This window comes from Lithobates pipiens, unplaced genomic scaffold (assembly GCF_037356315.1).
Source record: "Lithobates pipiens isolate NorthernLeopardFrog02 unplaced genomic scaffold, aLitPip1_a1.2 Scaffold_16, whole genome shotgun sequence".
NCBI lineage: Eukaryota > Metazoa > Chordata > Amphibia > Anura > Ranidae > Lithobates > Lithobates pipiens.
Genome location: NW_027507748.1, coordinates 428572495 through 428589533, shown reverse-complemented (window position 1 = coordinate 428589533; position 17039 = coordinate 428572495). Strand labels below are relative to the sequence as shown.

The window sequence follows — 17039 nt, the reverse complement described above, 5'->3', positions numbered from 1 at the left end:
ATGCCAGAAGCCGGTGGAAGGAAAATAATTAGTTTTTTCGATACTGCTTTTTCGTAATACGTACAGTGGCAGCAGTACAAGGGCTAAAGTAGAATTGTGTGCATTAAAATATACGGTACTTGACAACCACTAAATAAGCAGTAAAATAAGCCCACATTTAACTTAATTAATCCTTACATTTCACAGTAGAAGCAATGAAATTATAATTAAAGAGGGAGTCCACCTAAGCTGGAAAGTGCAAAATCAGGCTCACTTCTGCATATAAACCAATGAGCTTCTAACCCCAGCTTATTCAATTAAGCTTTGGTAATAAAACCTGGAAGCTCATTGGTTTCTATGCAGAAGTGAGCCTGATTTTGCACTTTCCAGCTTTAGTAAATAAACAGCATTGTGTACTTAAAAGTGAGGTATGCCTGTATTAAAAGCCAGCAGCTACAAATACTGCAGCTGCTGACTTTTAAGAATTGGACACTTACCTTTCCTGGAGTCCAGCGATTTCGGCAGCCGAAGCCGAGCTTTAATGAAGTTGGGACTGAGCATCTGCTCTGTGTTAACATTAAAGTCTAAAAGGCTGGCAGATGAATGCTTAGTTATACAGATATAGTGAAAGTAAAATCCAGGAGAGAAGCTGAAACTGACTTTGAAGATGAATTATTGCACTGCGCCTGAAGCTACGGAGTTCAGTATAAACTTTTTTAAAATGCCTATTAAAAATATGTAAATATTTAATTTACATAGCCAGACCACAGTTTTTCTTTAAAACTGAACTCCAGGTAAATATAAAAAAGTAATACAGTTGTGTATATTTCTTTAAAAATAAATGACATTTTAACCCTTCTGCTGCCACTGATATATGCCGTATGTCAGCAGCAGTGGGGGGGGTTACACTCCCAGCTGCTGGCTGCTACAGCAGCTCTGTATATCTTTGCAAATGACCTTTGATTGGGAACATATTTCTTTCATCATTATTAATTTGTTGTTTTAATATACACATCTGCATCCAAGAGTCCATTTAAATTAACTGAAGGTCTTTTTTCTGTGATTGTATCATTGCAGAATTCATTGAAAGAATAAAGAATATTGTTTTTTACTCTATAAAACAATGGTAAAAGACTCCTACCCGATGTGTTTCAATCTGGTTTTGCACTTTGGGAACATCCCCACCAACGGGCTCCTGCTGCTTTAGCTCCTCACTCTTTAGCTGCAGCCATGCAAGAAGCTCCTGCAGAGAGATATGTAATCGCTTCCAGTGTTCTGTGCTGGCTTCTAAATGAGACCTACAAGACATTATGCATTACATTATTGTCAGGGGGAGAAAGATCATGGCAGATGTACAGCTCATTTCATACTGATACCAGTCTCTTTTTAGATGAGTAATAATAATTCATGTGTGAGCTGCTCTTTGATGAGAATTTATTGCTGAATAAAAGATGCAGCCTCAAAAGCACTGTTACCATGATGAGCAATATATTAAAACAATTAGCAAGAATAGCTCAATTAGTAAGAACTATATGTAAACAGCAAAATATGAGCAAATTAGCTACTATTGCTTATTTAGACCAAACCTGAGTAAGGGAGCTGTTATGGCTGACTTGCTTTTGAGAGTGCAAGTGAGCCATTGAGCTGGAGTAAGCATGCAGCAAGTGATGTCTGAAAAAGTTTTAATTCCTAATCTGTTTGTTTGCTCCAGGTGTGTGAACCAACAGGAAGTGAAACTAGGATTAGAATGACCTGAAAGGGAAAATGTGAAGATTTGCTTTCTTGTGAAGAAGTCAATTTAGCCTAAACACTAAACTAAATATATGCTCTGTCTTAAATTCAGGTTTAAAAATAGTTGTGAACTTCCTAATATGTGACTGTGCATAGACTCTTTTGCTCTGCAGTGTGCAGTGTGAAACCTTCTAAGGCACTGTGCCTCTGACTGCTAGTCTCATAAGATTTGGAGGGAGATTTGATGCTCACTGTTCTTATTGTACCTTAAAACTAGTGTTGGGTGAACAGTTCGGATCGAGCAAAAGTTTAGCCTGAACATCACCTGTTTGCCCGTTCGGCAAACACCTGAATTTGCAGGGCGCTCGGCAGGATGTTTGCCCGTCGAGCGCCCCACAATGCACTGAGCACTGCACAGTGCAATCTATGCCCTGATTGGGCAAAGCTTTGCTCACTCAGGGCACAGTAAATGCTGTTTTTTAAGGAGCGGGGCCAGGAACGCCACCACGTCCTTAACAACCAATGAGTCATGAGCTGCCAATGGGCTTCCCCGCTGACAGCTAAATAAAAAAAAACATTGCTGGCAATATAAAAAAGTGAAAAAAATATTTTTTTTAAAATGGTGTGGAGTCCAAAATCCAAAAATCCATACCATATCCTTATCCGACCATGCAGCCTGGCAGTCCAGGAAAGGGGAAGCTCCCCTCCAGAACCATACCAGGCCACATGCCCTCAACATGGGGGGTGCTTTGGATCAGGGGGGTTCTGCCGATGTTGATGGGGACTAAGATCTCTTCTCCACAACCCTGGCAGGGGGCCCCCAGATCCCGGCTCCTCCCTATGTGAATGAGTATGGGGTACATTGTACCCCATACTCATTCATCAAAAAAAAAGTATCAATAAGAAAAAAACACAAGTTTTTGACAATTCATTCATTAAAAAAAAATCATTGTCCCCTGATGTAAATCTGATGGCCGCCACCACTCCTGGACCAGAAAAAAATGAAAAAAACAAAACTCTGCCCATGAGGAAGACTGACCGCCTGCTCCACTGTTTGACAGTTCTTATAGGTAAGGGGTGGGGCCACCTGGTGACATCACCTGGTTGCACTGCCCCCTGTGACATCACCGACCGTGCATGCTGGGTCAGGGACATCACAGGGGGGCGGTGCCACAAGGTGACATTGCCATGTGGCTCCACTTCTTACCTATATAACAACTGTCAAGCGGCAGAGCCTGCAGCAGGCGGCATCCAGAGGTGACGGTGGTGTCATGGCTGATGATGTATCTACATCGGAGGACAATGTTTTTTTTCTTTTTTCTTAATAAAGGAATTATCAAAAACTGTGCTTGTGTTTTTTTATCTTATTGACACATTTTTTGGTGAATGAGTAGGGGTACAATTTACCCTACTCATTGACATGAGGGGGCCAGATCTGGGAGACTCCTTGTTAAAGGGGGCATCTTAATTCCGATAAGCCCCCTGCCCACAGACTCCACAACCACAGCCCAGGTTTTTTTGGGAAGGGGCTCTTTTCCCCATCAACATGAGGACAAGGTGCTTTGGGGCAGAGCCCCAATTTTGAGGGAATATGGCCTGGTATGGTTCAGGAGGGAGGATTCTGGGGACCCCCCACGCCTTTTTATTTTAAATTTTGGTGTGGGGTTCCCCTTAAAATCCATAGGGCCTGTTATGGATTGGGGTGGGCCCCACACCATTTTTTTTCACATTTTTCTATTGCCGGCAATGGTATTGTATTGCTGGAAATGTATGTGAAAAGTCATTCTTTTTCTTTAGAAACGTCAGTTTTGCGCCTTTAAAAATATTATTTTTTAAAAGTTTTTTTGCATTGGTACATGTTCCCCAAGGTAGTACCTGGGCCCCGTGCCCTTTTTATGGCCAACGACTTGCATATAGGCCTTCAAAATGGGCCATTGCAACTAAAACAATTGTGAAAAGCATGTGTAGTACTGACTGCTGTCCTGTCAGTTGCTCCTCCTATTAAGAAGAAGCTGCACATCGGGACCTGTTGTGCAAGGATCTCCTTGCTTCTACCTAATTCATTTGATCTGTGCCTCTTCCACTTCTGCTGCAGCTATTAATGCCTGACCCATACAGTGCTCTGTGGATCTGTGGTTCTTCCAACTTTGCCAGTTTAATACTCTCCCCATCAGTAATTAGTTCATTATTTACCAGTTCATTATATCATCTGTCATTTGGGGGGGAGGTCTGAGATGAGGAAGCCAAACTCTTCTCACTCTACTGAGATGGCCATGGAGACACTACTAAGATAGCCATGAAGTCACATATGGAGACATGTTGCAGAACTAAATATGATAAAGTCAGTCTAGAGTTAATATTAACTGCAGGGTGCTTACAGGCAATACTAGTGGTTAGTCCTTGGTTCTCAACTTGACCTTTAGGGGTACAGCTTTCACAGTATAGGTCCTGTATGCTGAACTGCCACTTGTGCTTATTCCGAAAAAAATTGCAGTTAATTGCAGTTAAATGTCTTGTATAATAATAATCTTGAGATTGACGTTTAAAAGTGTTAAAATGTTGTGAAAAAATGTTTGTCTATGAAAATAAGTGAGATCATCGTGCATCAACTAGTGCTGATCATATACTGCCAGATACTGCTACAGATTTTTGCTACAGTCATTATTATTGTAAGAATGCATGCACAGTCAATTAATAAGTTTATATTTCTAAAATGGTGCCAATCACTTACTTTGCTGAAAAAAATTATACTTTTCTTCTCTAAATGCTTCATACCACTTGTGGCTGCTAAAAGTTAGATAATGAAATGCTTTCTTGGCAGACTCATATTTCCCTTATGATTCTTGCTCAATTGAACATGCTAGATTAATGTTTACACTTTTAAATGACTCTGGTTTTCATTAATTAAAAAACATACTTGAGTTTTTGAAAAGATACCATGTCAAACTAGATAATTCTTTAGGATTCTAGTTGCTTGGCAATCTGGCTTACATGAAGCCTGCCATACTAACCTCTCCTTCTGTAAATGTTATTTACCTGGTTGTATTGCTAACCTTCTTTCTAGAACTTGTGCGTCAAGGCAAACAAAATACAGTGCATTTCTGCAACACATGCACATTTCCCTGTGTTTTATCATTTTAACAACCCTGCAAAAACAGAAAAACTTATTTTCTCTGCAAAAAATGCACTTAGCTCCCAAGTCCTGTTGTGGGCTGACAAAATACAGCCTTTTTTGTAAAGTGGTGCCAGCCCCCCCAAGTCTTTTGCAAAACTACTCAACTACTCCTATTCTCAGATCTCTACAACAGGCATTAATGTTTTTTTTGTTTTTTTACAAATATAGCAAAATGCTTCCCATGAAATCTTAAAAAGACCAATGGGGGGGGTAAATTTATTGGGTTTATAGACGCTTAGTTTTTTTAAATCACTGATTGTAACAGGATACAGAAGACTTTACTCTAACTTTCCTGATTTGCAGGATATTCTAGGTACATGGGTCAACTTAGTAGACAGGCAACAAACATCTCAGATGAAGGTCTACAATGCAGACTCCATATTAGGCTTATGAAGACATGTTATATATGTAACTTTCCACTGAAGTGAAAGCCAGAGCACCGGCAATATTAAAACTGTTGTTACAATGCCATTTATTCTTTATGCAACATTAACATTGCATGAAGCTGTTTTTATTTACAAATATTTGAAATAATTCTTAAAAGCTATAATTGGGATAGGAGGTATTTTCCAGCATACACCAAATACTTCATATTGGCCTTTAGTGCCTCCATTTATATTATGATAAAAAAGGACAGAAATACTCAGCAACCTTTTCCATGAATATAGAACTAGGCTGGATTTCCATCACTGAAGAATGCGGTCACTAAACATTTGCTACCCCTAGCTCTCACTATGCTATAATCGCCTCATTTACACAGACTTATTTCTCATTTTACTGAACCTTACCTAGCTTAGAGTAATGTAACTGTGTAAATAAGCTAATTTATATGAGATGATTGTATTGCTACTGACAATGGCAAAAAATTGGTCTTTTCCCTTTATAGTTATTGTATTGGCCATAAGCCATAAGAATATTGTGCTGAAAGCTAAAAATACCTCTGCAGTACATTTATAACACAAACTGTAGAGTATGTGGTAGATTTTTCAATAAATATGACACTGGTAATTTTTATTAAAGAGAAAATTATGTTACAGTCACACTTGAAAAGCAGCAGTTTCTAAATAACACTAAACAATAGGGATGGGTGAACGGTTCGGCCCGAGCATAAGTTTGGGCCGAACTTTGGTTGATGGGACTTTCGGTGAATAGCGAACATTATGAGGTGTTCGGGGCAAATTCAAAAGCCATGGAACCCGTTAAAGTCTATGGGACACTAACATGAAAGACCAAAAGTGCTCATTTTAAAGGCTTATATGCAAGATATTGCCATAAAAACATCGCCCCCATCGACATCACCAAACTCATCTGCAGATATTGCCCCAAATCGTTCCCTCCACTCCTCCTAGGACCTCCTGCTCTCTAGCTCCCTTGTTACCACCTCCCATGCTCGCCTTCAAGACTTCTCCAGAGCCTCTCCAAACCTCTGGAACTCCCTGCCCCAGTATATCTGATCAGCCCCTACCCTGTCCACCTTTAGGAGGTCCCTGAAAACTCATTTATTCAGGGAAGCCTATCCCAACCTACCTAACTGTCCCCAAGCCACCCCCATCAAATCATTCTCTGCAGCTATTACCTTTTGTACCACCCTCTCCCTTTATAATGTAAGCTCTACAAGCAGGGTCCTCCTGTACCTTTTGTATTGAACTGTACTGTAATTGTGTTGTCCCCCCCTATACATTATGAAATTGCTGCGTAAACTGTTGGTGCTATATACATTGTGTATAATAATAATAATAATAATAATAATAATAATCATAAAAATAATAATAATAAAAAGTGTTTGGGGACCTGGGTCCTGCCCCAGGGAACATGTATTAATGCAAATATAAGTTTTAAAAATGGAAGTTTTTCCAGAAGCAGTGATTTTAATAATGCTTAAAGTGAAATAATAAAAATGAAATATTCCTTTCAATATCATGCCTGGGGGTGTCTATAGTATTCCTGTAAAGTAGCGCAGTTTTCCTGTATTTAGAACAGTACCACAGCAAAAAGGCATTTCTAAAGGAAAACAGGTAATTTAAAACTGATCGCAGCTGTAATGAATTTTTGGATCCCTTCAATATAGATAAAACTCTTTGAAAAAAATGGCATAGGTCCCCCCCAGTCCATTACCAGGCCCCTTGGGTCTGGTATGAATATTAAGGGGAAGCGAGAACCAAAATTGTAAAAAAATTGCATGGGAGTCCCCCCAAAATCCATACCAGGTCCTTTAGGTCTAGTATGAATATTAAGGGTAACCCTGCGCCAAATAAAAAAAATTGCGTAGAGGTCCCCCTAAAACCCATACCAGACCCGGGGTATGGATTTTAAGGGGAACCCTGCACCAACATTTTTTTTTAAATGGAGTAGGGATCCCCAAAATCCATACCAGACCCTTATCTGAGCGCGTAACCTGGCAGGCCGCAGGAAAAGAGGGGGGATGAGAGAGCCCCCCTTCTGAACCGTACCAGGCCACATGACATCAACATGGGGAGGATGCTTTGGAGTCGCCCTCATCCCCACAACCTATGCCCGGTGGTTGTGGGGGTCTGCAAGCGGGGGGGCTTATTGGAATCTCGAAGCCCCCTTTAACAAGGGGATCCCCAGATTTCACCCCCCATGTGAATTGGTGTTCGGCTCATCCCTACTAAACAATACCCAAACACTGAAAAAATAATAACAAATGCATATTTTCCAGTGTTTACCAACACTGCCATGTTTTGGCCCCTTTTCGCATAGTGCAGAGCCCACTCTGAGTAGAGGATCCTCTGCTGATCAGAGCAGAGTGGGACAGATGGATCCCACTAAGCTCTATGGGTGGACAGGTGTAAAAGGACACAAGTCCATTTACACTCACTTATCTATAAGGCCTTATTAAGTGTTTAAACAAAATCTGGGTGAAATAATTATTTTACTCCAAAAATATAATCCAAAAAGTATTAATTAGAACCAGAGTATGGCAATCTGACATACAACCCCTAGTGGAAAATCTCATAACTAAGAGTATTCATGGGCTAATGTACACTTGCTACTCACATTTGGTCAAGCCTTACTACTTAAAGTGTTACTAAACCCACAACTGTAATATCAGTCTGTATATGCAGTAAAGCATGCTTGTTATACTCACTGTGGAAACTAAGGGATTAATCCTCCAAATTGTGTAAAAAGGCTGTTTGATTCTTCCTTCTTCTCTAATCCCCCCTCCTTCCACTGTCCCCTAAAAATGTCCTGATAACACAGGGTCTACGGAGTCAGGCTGCACCTGCTCAGTGTGGTGTGTATTGCTAAAGAGGTTTTTTTCTTGGTAATAAGCATATGAACAACACAGGGCCAATCAGCACTGTCCAGACAGAGGGTCAGGGGTCTTGCTGTCTCATAGGACAGTCAGAAAACCCATCCTACAAGCTTTAATCAGGGCATGGCTGAGTACTGCTAGAAGTCACAAGACTGCTATATACTGCTGATAAGAAAAGGTATTTAGCAGTTTATATTTACTAAAATAATTGAATTTCCATGTTCTGTGTACTGTGGGAGACCAGATATAGTGAATGTAGGGTCCTGGGTTTAGTCAGACTTAAATCCAATATATTAACCTGTATTTGGCCTTTAAATAGAACTAAGAGGCCTATGTGTAGTACAGAGTTATCACTACTTTAAAAACTATAGCTCATTTGCTCTTATAAATATTTGTCCATGTACATACCGTATATACTCGAGTATAGGCCGACCCGAATATAAGCCGAGGTCCCCAATTTACCCCCAAAAACTGGAAAAAATTATTGACTCGTGTATAAGCCGAGGGTGAGACATGCCTGTCCATCCCTGTGTGTCGTCCATCCCTGTGTGTGTCCATGCATCCGTGTGTGTGTGTGTGTCCATGCATCCGTGTGTGTGTGTGTGTGTGTCCATGCATCCGTGTGTGTGTGTGTCCATGCATCCGTGTGTGTGTGTGTCCATCCATCCCTGTGTGTGTGCATGCATCCGTGTGTGTGTGTGTGTGTGTCCATGCATCCGTGTGTGTCCATCCATCCCTGTGTGTGCATGCATCCGTGTGTGTGTGTGTGTGTGTGTGTGTGTGTGTGTGTGTGTGTGTGTGTGTCCGTGCAGCCTACCTGTGTCCAGCCTGCCTGTGTCCGTCCAGCCTGTGTCCGTCCAGCCTGTGTCCGTCCCGGCCTGCGTCCCGTCCCGGCCTGCGTCCCGTCCCGGCCTGCGTCCCGTGCCGGCCTGCGTCCCGTCCCGGCCTGCGTCCCGGCCTGCGTCCCGTCCCGGCCTGCGTCCCGGCCCGTCCCGCAGCTCTTCGTCGGTGGCCATTCTAGGATTCAAAAGCCGCGCCTCCGTCGGTGATAGGCGGAACACTCAATTTCCCACTGACTGCTGGGAAATTGAGTGTTCCGCCTATCGGATGTCCGTGATAGGCGGAACACTCAATTTCCCAGCAGTCAGTGGTCCGCCTATCATGGACGTCCGCTCATCCTCATACTACGGACGAGGATGAGAGGACGTCCGTGATAGGCGGAACACAGACTGCTGGGAAATTCAGTGTTCCGCCTATCACAGGCGAAGGCGGAGACGGAGGCGCGGCCTTTGAATCCTAGAATGGCCGCTGTCTGTCTGCTCGACACGCTGATCGGGCAGACAGACAGCGATGACTCGAGTATAAGCCGAGGGGGGCACTTTCAGCCTCAAAAAAGAGGCTGAAAATCTCGGCTTATACTCGAGTATATACGGTAAATACGGGCTGTTGCGTTTATATTACTTTGTGGTAAATGGCATGTGCAAAATGCTCATTACTATAGAGCACTGCCCTACATGATCAAAACAACGATTCATTCAAGCATAACAATAAATAAAAAAAGCATTTTTAAATGTACTGTGGCAATAGAATTTTAAATTAGGTTTATAATCTCAAAAAAATTAATAATGTGTATATTATTCACAAATACAGTACATGTAGAGCCTATGACTGTCATTTGAGAGTGACCAAAAAATTTTCTTGAAGTATATTTCAGACTTTTTTTTAAAGCTCTTTATATTTAAAAATCACAGTGTAACTAAAAATAAAATCTGCATGAGTTGACTATAAAGTGAAATGTACTCTTATTTTACAGTCAGCTCCAACAAGCTGTGTGCTTGTCTCTCTGTGTCCAAGAAAGAAAAGAGTCTGACATAACAAGAGCAGTGTCAAGTTTAATCTTTTATATTATTTTTGTCCATTACCTGATGTTAAGGGATTTTTTCCTAAGCTCATTCCATCTGATATTCATGTTTTCAAGTCGCCTGTGCAAAAGGGCTCCATCTTCAGATCCTTCTAGTGATTTAAGCATTTTCTGACCATTTTCATCCAAAGAATGAAAGACTTCTGTGTGACCATCAATTTCTGTTTGCAACTCCTGGGATATCACCAAAAAAGATAAATACATTTCAGTAACACGATACTCAATCAAGATAAAATGCATTTACCGATAAAACATTTGATTTATACTGATATTTCAAAGAGATTAAATATGTACATATATACAGTATTTACAGTATATACTGTAAATAAACCTCCAACTCCAGTTTCCTCCCAAATTCCTCCTGGTAGGTTAAGTGGTTCCTGGGACTGATATAAATGTACAATATAAATATTTAATGTGCTGCGTAAATTCTGTATAAGTACCTGAAATAAATAAATATATACTGTAAATAAATATATATGTAAATATATAAAAATTAAAATATATACATATTATTGTATGCCAACAATTATTGGGGGGAGATTTATAGTACTAAGTTTTGCATGCAGTGAGTGGTTGTGAGGCTTTAGCAAGCAAAACAATGTTCAATAGTAAGTCATCTATGTACCATAGCTTCCAATGTAAGCAAAAATAGCTGTGAGTGCTGATCAGTGTGTCCTAACGAGGGGGGGGACATGGTGTTCAGTCTCCCTGTCAGGACACAATAGCTCAGTGGAGAAGATCGCTGCACTAACTTTGCATAGTTGGTACCAACTTACTTTGAGTTCCAGTGATAATGAGCACACAAAGAAAGTTAATACCCTAGCCAAGACACAGGCAGCAATAACGAACCATGATAAGGTTGCTAAATACTTTTGTTTACATATAAATGCAAAGCAGATTCGGTAGAGCCTTTCACACTGGGGTGTTTTTCAGGCATTTTTGGGCTAAAAATAATGCCTGTAAAGCGCCGGAAAAACACCTCCTCTGCAGCCCTAGTGTGAGAGCCTGAGTGATATCACACTGGGGCAGTGCGCTTGCAGGATTTTAGAAAAAGTCCTGCAAGCAGCATCTTTTGGGGTGGTGGAGGAGTGGTGTATACACTGCTTCTCTACTTTCCTTGCCTATTGAAATGAATGGGCAGCGCTAGCAGGGGAGAAAATCACACCACTAGTGGGTGAAAAGCACCGCTAAAATGATGGTAAAAAATCGCTAAAAATAGCAGCGCTTTACTGCTAACATGGCTGACAGCCAGTGTGAAAAGGGCTCTTAAGACATAAAGGAAGACACAATGCACAGGGACCTGAAGGAGGCCAAGCTCTCTGAAACGCATTGTCCTGGCAACCACAGGCATAGTTTATCAACTGCCATTCTCCCTGAGTTACGTAACATTGAGGGTGGCCCCAGCCTTGTCATGGCTGGCAAGCTCTTGGAGACAGTGAGCGGCTCATGTGCAGCTTGTCTGTGGCTGCATGCTGACACTGGAATCAAGCCCTCGGATGATTTGGTTATCATGGCACTCTGAGTGTTCATTATCCAGGGAGCCAAACTGCAGAATATTGACGCATGCCTACACTTAATTTTGTAAGTGCATTGATTTTATTCCTCTTTTAATCTTAATAAACAGTATTTTACCAGGAGCCTGTGTGTTGTGTCTTCCTTTATGTCTTCAGCTCGCTAAATCTAAGGAGCTGCAAGGTGGTGTGCATATCCATGATTTAACCCTTTTTATGGAGGACTAATTATTTAGTTGGCTTCACTCTGCTGTTGTGGATACTGTGGACTTTAGCACAAGGACTGCATTACTTTACAAAGCTGATTAGTTTACTGCAAATAATAGTATCACTGTTATGTTAAAGGGTTAGTCCAAAGGAAGCTGATGTTTCATTGTGTGCTTAGGGGTAGGGATGAGCCAAACTGTCAAAGTTTTGCACATCCAGCCTTTTGTTTTTGGGACCTGAGCACAATATACATAGAAGCTGTATTTTTACCACTTCTATATATGAAAGTCTCCCTCTGTCACTGGTTCCTAAGAAAACAGGAGGTACTTGCACCCCTAATGTCCCTAAATACCACTGACATCAAAGTATTTAGCCTTACATGACCAGAAGTCCCTGGCCACATAAGTAAAGGGGCAGGGTTAGCAGGGCCACTGGTCATATTTAGGCCATGATGTCACCACTATCCCCATCCCTTCCCTGATATAGCTGATGGCAGCTCAAGAAGCTGTATTTGTGTCATTTGGTTAGTGGGATTGTTGGGATTGTCATGTGTGCTAGGTCATCAAGACTGATGGGCATCATGACTGGTGGACATCATGACTGATGATTGATTAAGAATGAGAAGCTTTTTGGGGGATTTTTATTTTTTTAATAAAGAATTGTATCCAATGTTTTGGTGTCCTTATTTCTAGGTTACATCTTTTTTTTGTGTGAATGAGTAGGGGTACTATATACTCCTTGCTTTCTCATGTGGGCGGGTATCTGGGGGCCCCCTTATTATAAGGGTGTTTCCAGATTTTGATAAGCACCCTATCAACAGACTCCTACAACCACTGGCCAGGGTTGTGATGAAGAGACCCTTGTCCTCATCAGCATGGGGATGGTGCTTTGCCAGGGGGTCCCTCATATTGAGGGCATGTAGCCCAGTATGTTATTTTTGTGTGAGGTACCCCCTAAAATTCCATACCAGAATAAAAAGTTCTAATAGGTATTTTGGGGGTGCTCTAAGCATTTTTTTTTCCATTCTTGCTGAAGAATGTGCTATAGCAAAAGGTGGCATTTACAAAGAAAAAAATACAACTTCAATTACCAGCAAATGACATTTCATTGGCTTCTTAAAAAAACAGTACACAAATACATCCCCAAAATACATAGTAGATCATTGAAGGGGTCTGTGTACTTTATAAAAAAAGAAGCCAGCAATGAAATGAATGAATGAATTTGATGACATATTTAACACTTTTCCTTTGTTAATGTCAGTGCTACAATAACACTTTCTGTGCATGACAGAGAAGTGTCCCTTCACAGACAGGATTAGGACACCCAAAGTCATGTTAATTAAAGAAATTGGGCATTTTAATGTTTTACTTTAAGCATTAAAAAAATCACTGCTCTTGGTTGAATAGAACTTTTTTTTAAATTTAAATGTTCCTCAGGACAGTGCCAACCACCACATGCTATTTTTGACACCCCTTGCATATTAGCCCAGAAAATGGGAATTTTTAATTCAACAGATCTGACTCCCATGGATTTCAATGGTGTTTGAGTGCGACATCCAAACTTCTTAGAAATCTCCTGAATAATGCTCAGACTGAACCCCAGGGTACCTTTGCTCATTCCATCTATAATGTTATTATTTTCCTTACGTTCCCTGGGAGTAAGATGTTTAGGGTTAATTTACTAAGTGTGCCCACGTGTTACAACCATTAAAAGAGGATACTATGCCCCCAGATGGATTTTCATTTATTTGAAACATTAGAGATTTAAATAGGTGAAATAAAAAACACCCCAAAGTGAGTATAAACAAAAGTAGAAACAGTTGAAGTGAAATCGGTCTGCTATATTGTAGATCCCAAGAGATCTATTAAGCCAGGGGGTCACTCCATCAGATTTTTCCTATGTTTGAAATGTCATGTTCCTAATGCCCCTTGGGACTTGGCTGATCACAGAGCAGAGTATAGGGCCAATCACAACGGGCCCTTTACCACGCAATCAGCTGTGAGCCATTGACAGCTTATCACAGAAGTAAACAGAAGCCAGTTTCCAGATTTTTTCCTTCACGCTGTCAGCATGAAGAAAAGAAGAAAGCCATTAACCATTTTTTATTAGAGGGACATCGGTCCCCTTAGGGATCAGCAGTGCAGCCAATCAGTGCCCCACAGTGCCACTAATAAGTACGTATCAGTGGCACATATTAGTTCCCACCAGTGCCGCCTATCAGTGACCATCAATGCTACCAATCAGTGACATCAGTGCCTCATAATCTATGCCTCCTGATCAATGCCATCTCTGTGCTGCCTATCAGTGCCCATCAGTGGCCATCAGTGCCACCTATCAATGCCATCTCTGTGCCCCCTATCAGTGCCCATCAGTGGCACCCATCAGTGCAGCCTTATTAGTGCCTCCTGATCAGTGCAAATCAGTGCCACCTCATCAGTGCTCATCGGTGTAGCCTATCAGTGCCCATCAGTGCCACCTCATCAGTGCCTATCAGCAAAGGAGAAAAATTACCTGTTTGCAAAATGTTATAACAAAATATAAAAAAAGTTTGTTTTTGTTCCAAATTTTCTGACTTTTTATGTTTGTTTAGCAAAAAATAAAAACCCCAGTGGGGATTTAATACCACCAAAAGAAAGCTCTATTTGTGTGAAAAAGGGTAAAATGTAATTTGTATATAGTGTTGCATGACCACGCAATTGTCATTAAAATTGTGAGAGTACTAAAAAGCTGAAAATTGGCCTGGGCAGGAACGGGGAATACATGCCCAGTAAGCAACTGGTTAAACAAAAAACACTCAGACACAGAGTTTTCAGCATTCTATTGCATACAATCAAAAATGCTGGAAACATAGTATAGTTGAATTGTTATTATACATTTAGAAGTAATTATAAAGGTTGTAGAGATGATTACAACTTAAATCTAAGCCACTGATATTTTTATAACTCATTCTACTGACAAATTTATCTCCCTAAGCCCCCCGTTGACATCGGGGGGCGATTTCAATAGACATCTGTGCATGAAGCTGCACAGATGTCTTTCAAATCACCCTCGAACTCGCACTAAAATGCGGGTTTGAAGTTGTGCAAATTCAGCTAAACTCGCAAGATTTTAAACTCGCCTTCACTGTGAACAAGGGCTTAAACTTTCATATACAAAATTATCCAGCAATGTATGTTTCTGAAGATTGTTATTTCAATTTAAAACAATGTTTAAATGCAGGTTCATTTAGGTTGATAATTTATAGGCTTAAAACTAGCAAAGCTAGACAATTAGGAAAGGATGGACAATATGCATCACTAGTGATGCACTAGTCATGCATCAATAAACAAGTGTGCATGTCATGTGTATGTCAATGTGTGATTATATCACATCACAATTTAGGGAATACTTTCACTATATCTTGGGACTGTTGGTTCCTGTTACGATTTTGTTCACTCCAGTTTAGGCTCCCTATAGAGACAATTGTAAAACTCTTTTAAAAGAGAAGTATAGTATATAGATATTTTCTAGAAAAAAGTTACTGTGTTGAAAAGCAAAAACTGCTCTGCTTAGGGTATAAACATATATAAATGGAAACATGAATTCAATTTCCTCTGTTGCAAATAAAAAATACATTTTATTATGTTATTCTTAAGTCTTATTTGGTCATTTCAGTATGCAATTAAAGCTGCACTGTCAGAAACTCTAAAACGCTAAAACAACACATTATTATGTAATATTTATAACTCAGAAACATAATAGACAGGTACACAGATGTGTTCAAGAGCAAATTAGACAATGCTTTTTTTTTTTCTGGAGAAGTTTATAAAAACTGGTTGCTGCAACCAACAATAGACAAGTTCAGCAGTAACCCCCTAATGTTTTAAATTAGTAGGGTAAGTGGAAAACACAGCAGATGTAATTGCAAGCATAGTCAATAAATTTGGTTACAAATAGCAGAATAATTTTAAGTATTTTTGCGTACGGCTGCTATCTTCCCACAGACCAGCTCTGTGCATAGACACAGTAACTTTAGCAAAACTAGAGCTCTTGGGAAAATTGCTCCTCAAACTGTTAACAAAGACAAATCTCTGACCTTCACATTATATTTCTTCCTGTGCAACATGGTTTGGAGATGGTAACATCAGCTGTGCTCGGTGGCTGCTCACTACTGACTGTACACAGATAAAGTCTCTAACTGGGTTACATAATGTTCTCAGAATCACACTACAATATGAGATTTGACAATGAAAATAAAAGGCCACTTTGTTTTGTGGCAAAACGCTGGTCACATCATCATTATGCGTAGGAAGGAGGACAGCTATACTAGTAATGTGTCAGAGAACACAACTTTTAACTGTTGTCACAGTTCCTAATCAGTGGTAAACATATAAATTACTGGATGTTTATGGCTTTCAAATCCAAACTGGAACGTAGGGGTTAACATACTGTCCACAACTTAGGAAGATAAAAGAGAGGCAGTTTTAATTTTCTCTCTCATTTAAATGTGCCAAGTGTTACCAAGGAAAAATTCTTTCACAGGCCGCCTGGCATTCCTCTCTGCCTACACGCTGAATGAGTGCTTTGTTTTTCAAGGGATCTTAATGTTTATATTCTTCTGTTGTGACTTTTTATTTCTCATTGACTCCTATTGATTAAGCAAAAATGAATAGAGCAAGCCGTTCTAGCAGTTTTAAAGCATAATGAGCTATAATGACTTTGAGCTCCCACTATATTCGCCAAGCAGGTCACAATATTTATAGAATACTTGGTACAAACATAATGGCATTTTAAATACATACTGGAAAATATATAAGTAAATACATATTTCTTTTAGAATGTAATACAATTACCGTATATAGTTTACATCTTGTTTACACTCATGTATGTTTGAGAATAACTACACATTTCCTTTAGATTTTTTAAATGTGTTAATATTGACAAATCTTTTTTGCACACTATGAAAGAAAATATTTATGGAAGTGCAGCCAAAACATTTCATTTTATTTTAAGAACCTCTTCTAGGTCTATGGTGAATACACTTCAGAGAGACAAAATTTCACTCAGACCACTACTCTGGTAGTAACTAAAAAAGCAGAAAAAACTGAGAATATCTAGTACACCCCATACAGTGTGCAAACACAAATTCAAAGGATTACTGAAGTGGCAGGCAAACAGAGCCATCACCCATAGATTCAGGAGTATCCAAATTTCACCAGTACATCGTTATAGGTCCACAATAGAACATTATTCTTG

The 17039-nt window shown here is 40.1% G+C and overlaps 1 protein-coding gene across 6 annotated transcripts in view; it reads right to left on the bottom strand.

Moving 5' to 3' along the window:
* DMD (dystrophin) overlaps positions 1–17039 on the bottom strand; it is a 3436004-nt gene that overhangs the window by 815547 nt on the left and 2603418 nt on the right. For 5 of the 6 annotated variants that reach the window (XM_077482558.1, XM_077482560.1, XM_077482557.1 and 2 more), the window contains 2 exons: positions 10085–10257; positions 1121–1277 (listed from right to left, as the gene is read on the bottom strand). In XM_077482558.1, the coding sequence (XP_077338684.1) occupies positions 1121–1277; positions 10085–10257 (330 nt within the window). Of the gene's footprint in view, positions 1–1120; positions 1278–10084; positions 10258–15879; positions 15960–17039 lie in introns of those variants that run through there. The other variant, XM_077482562.1, reaches the window with a different exon arrangement.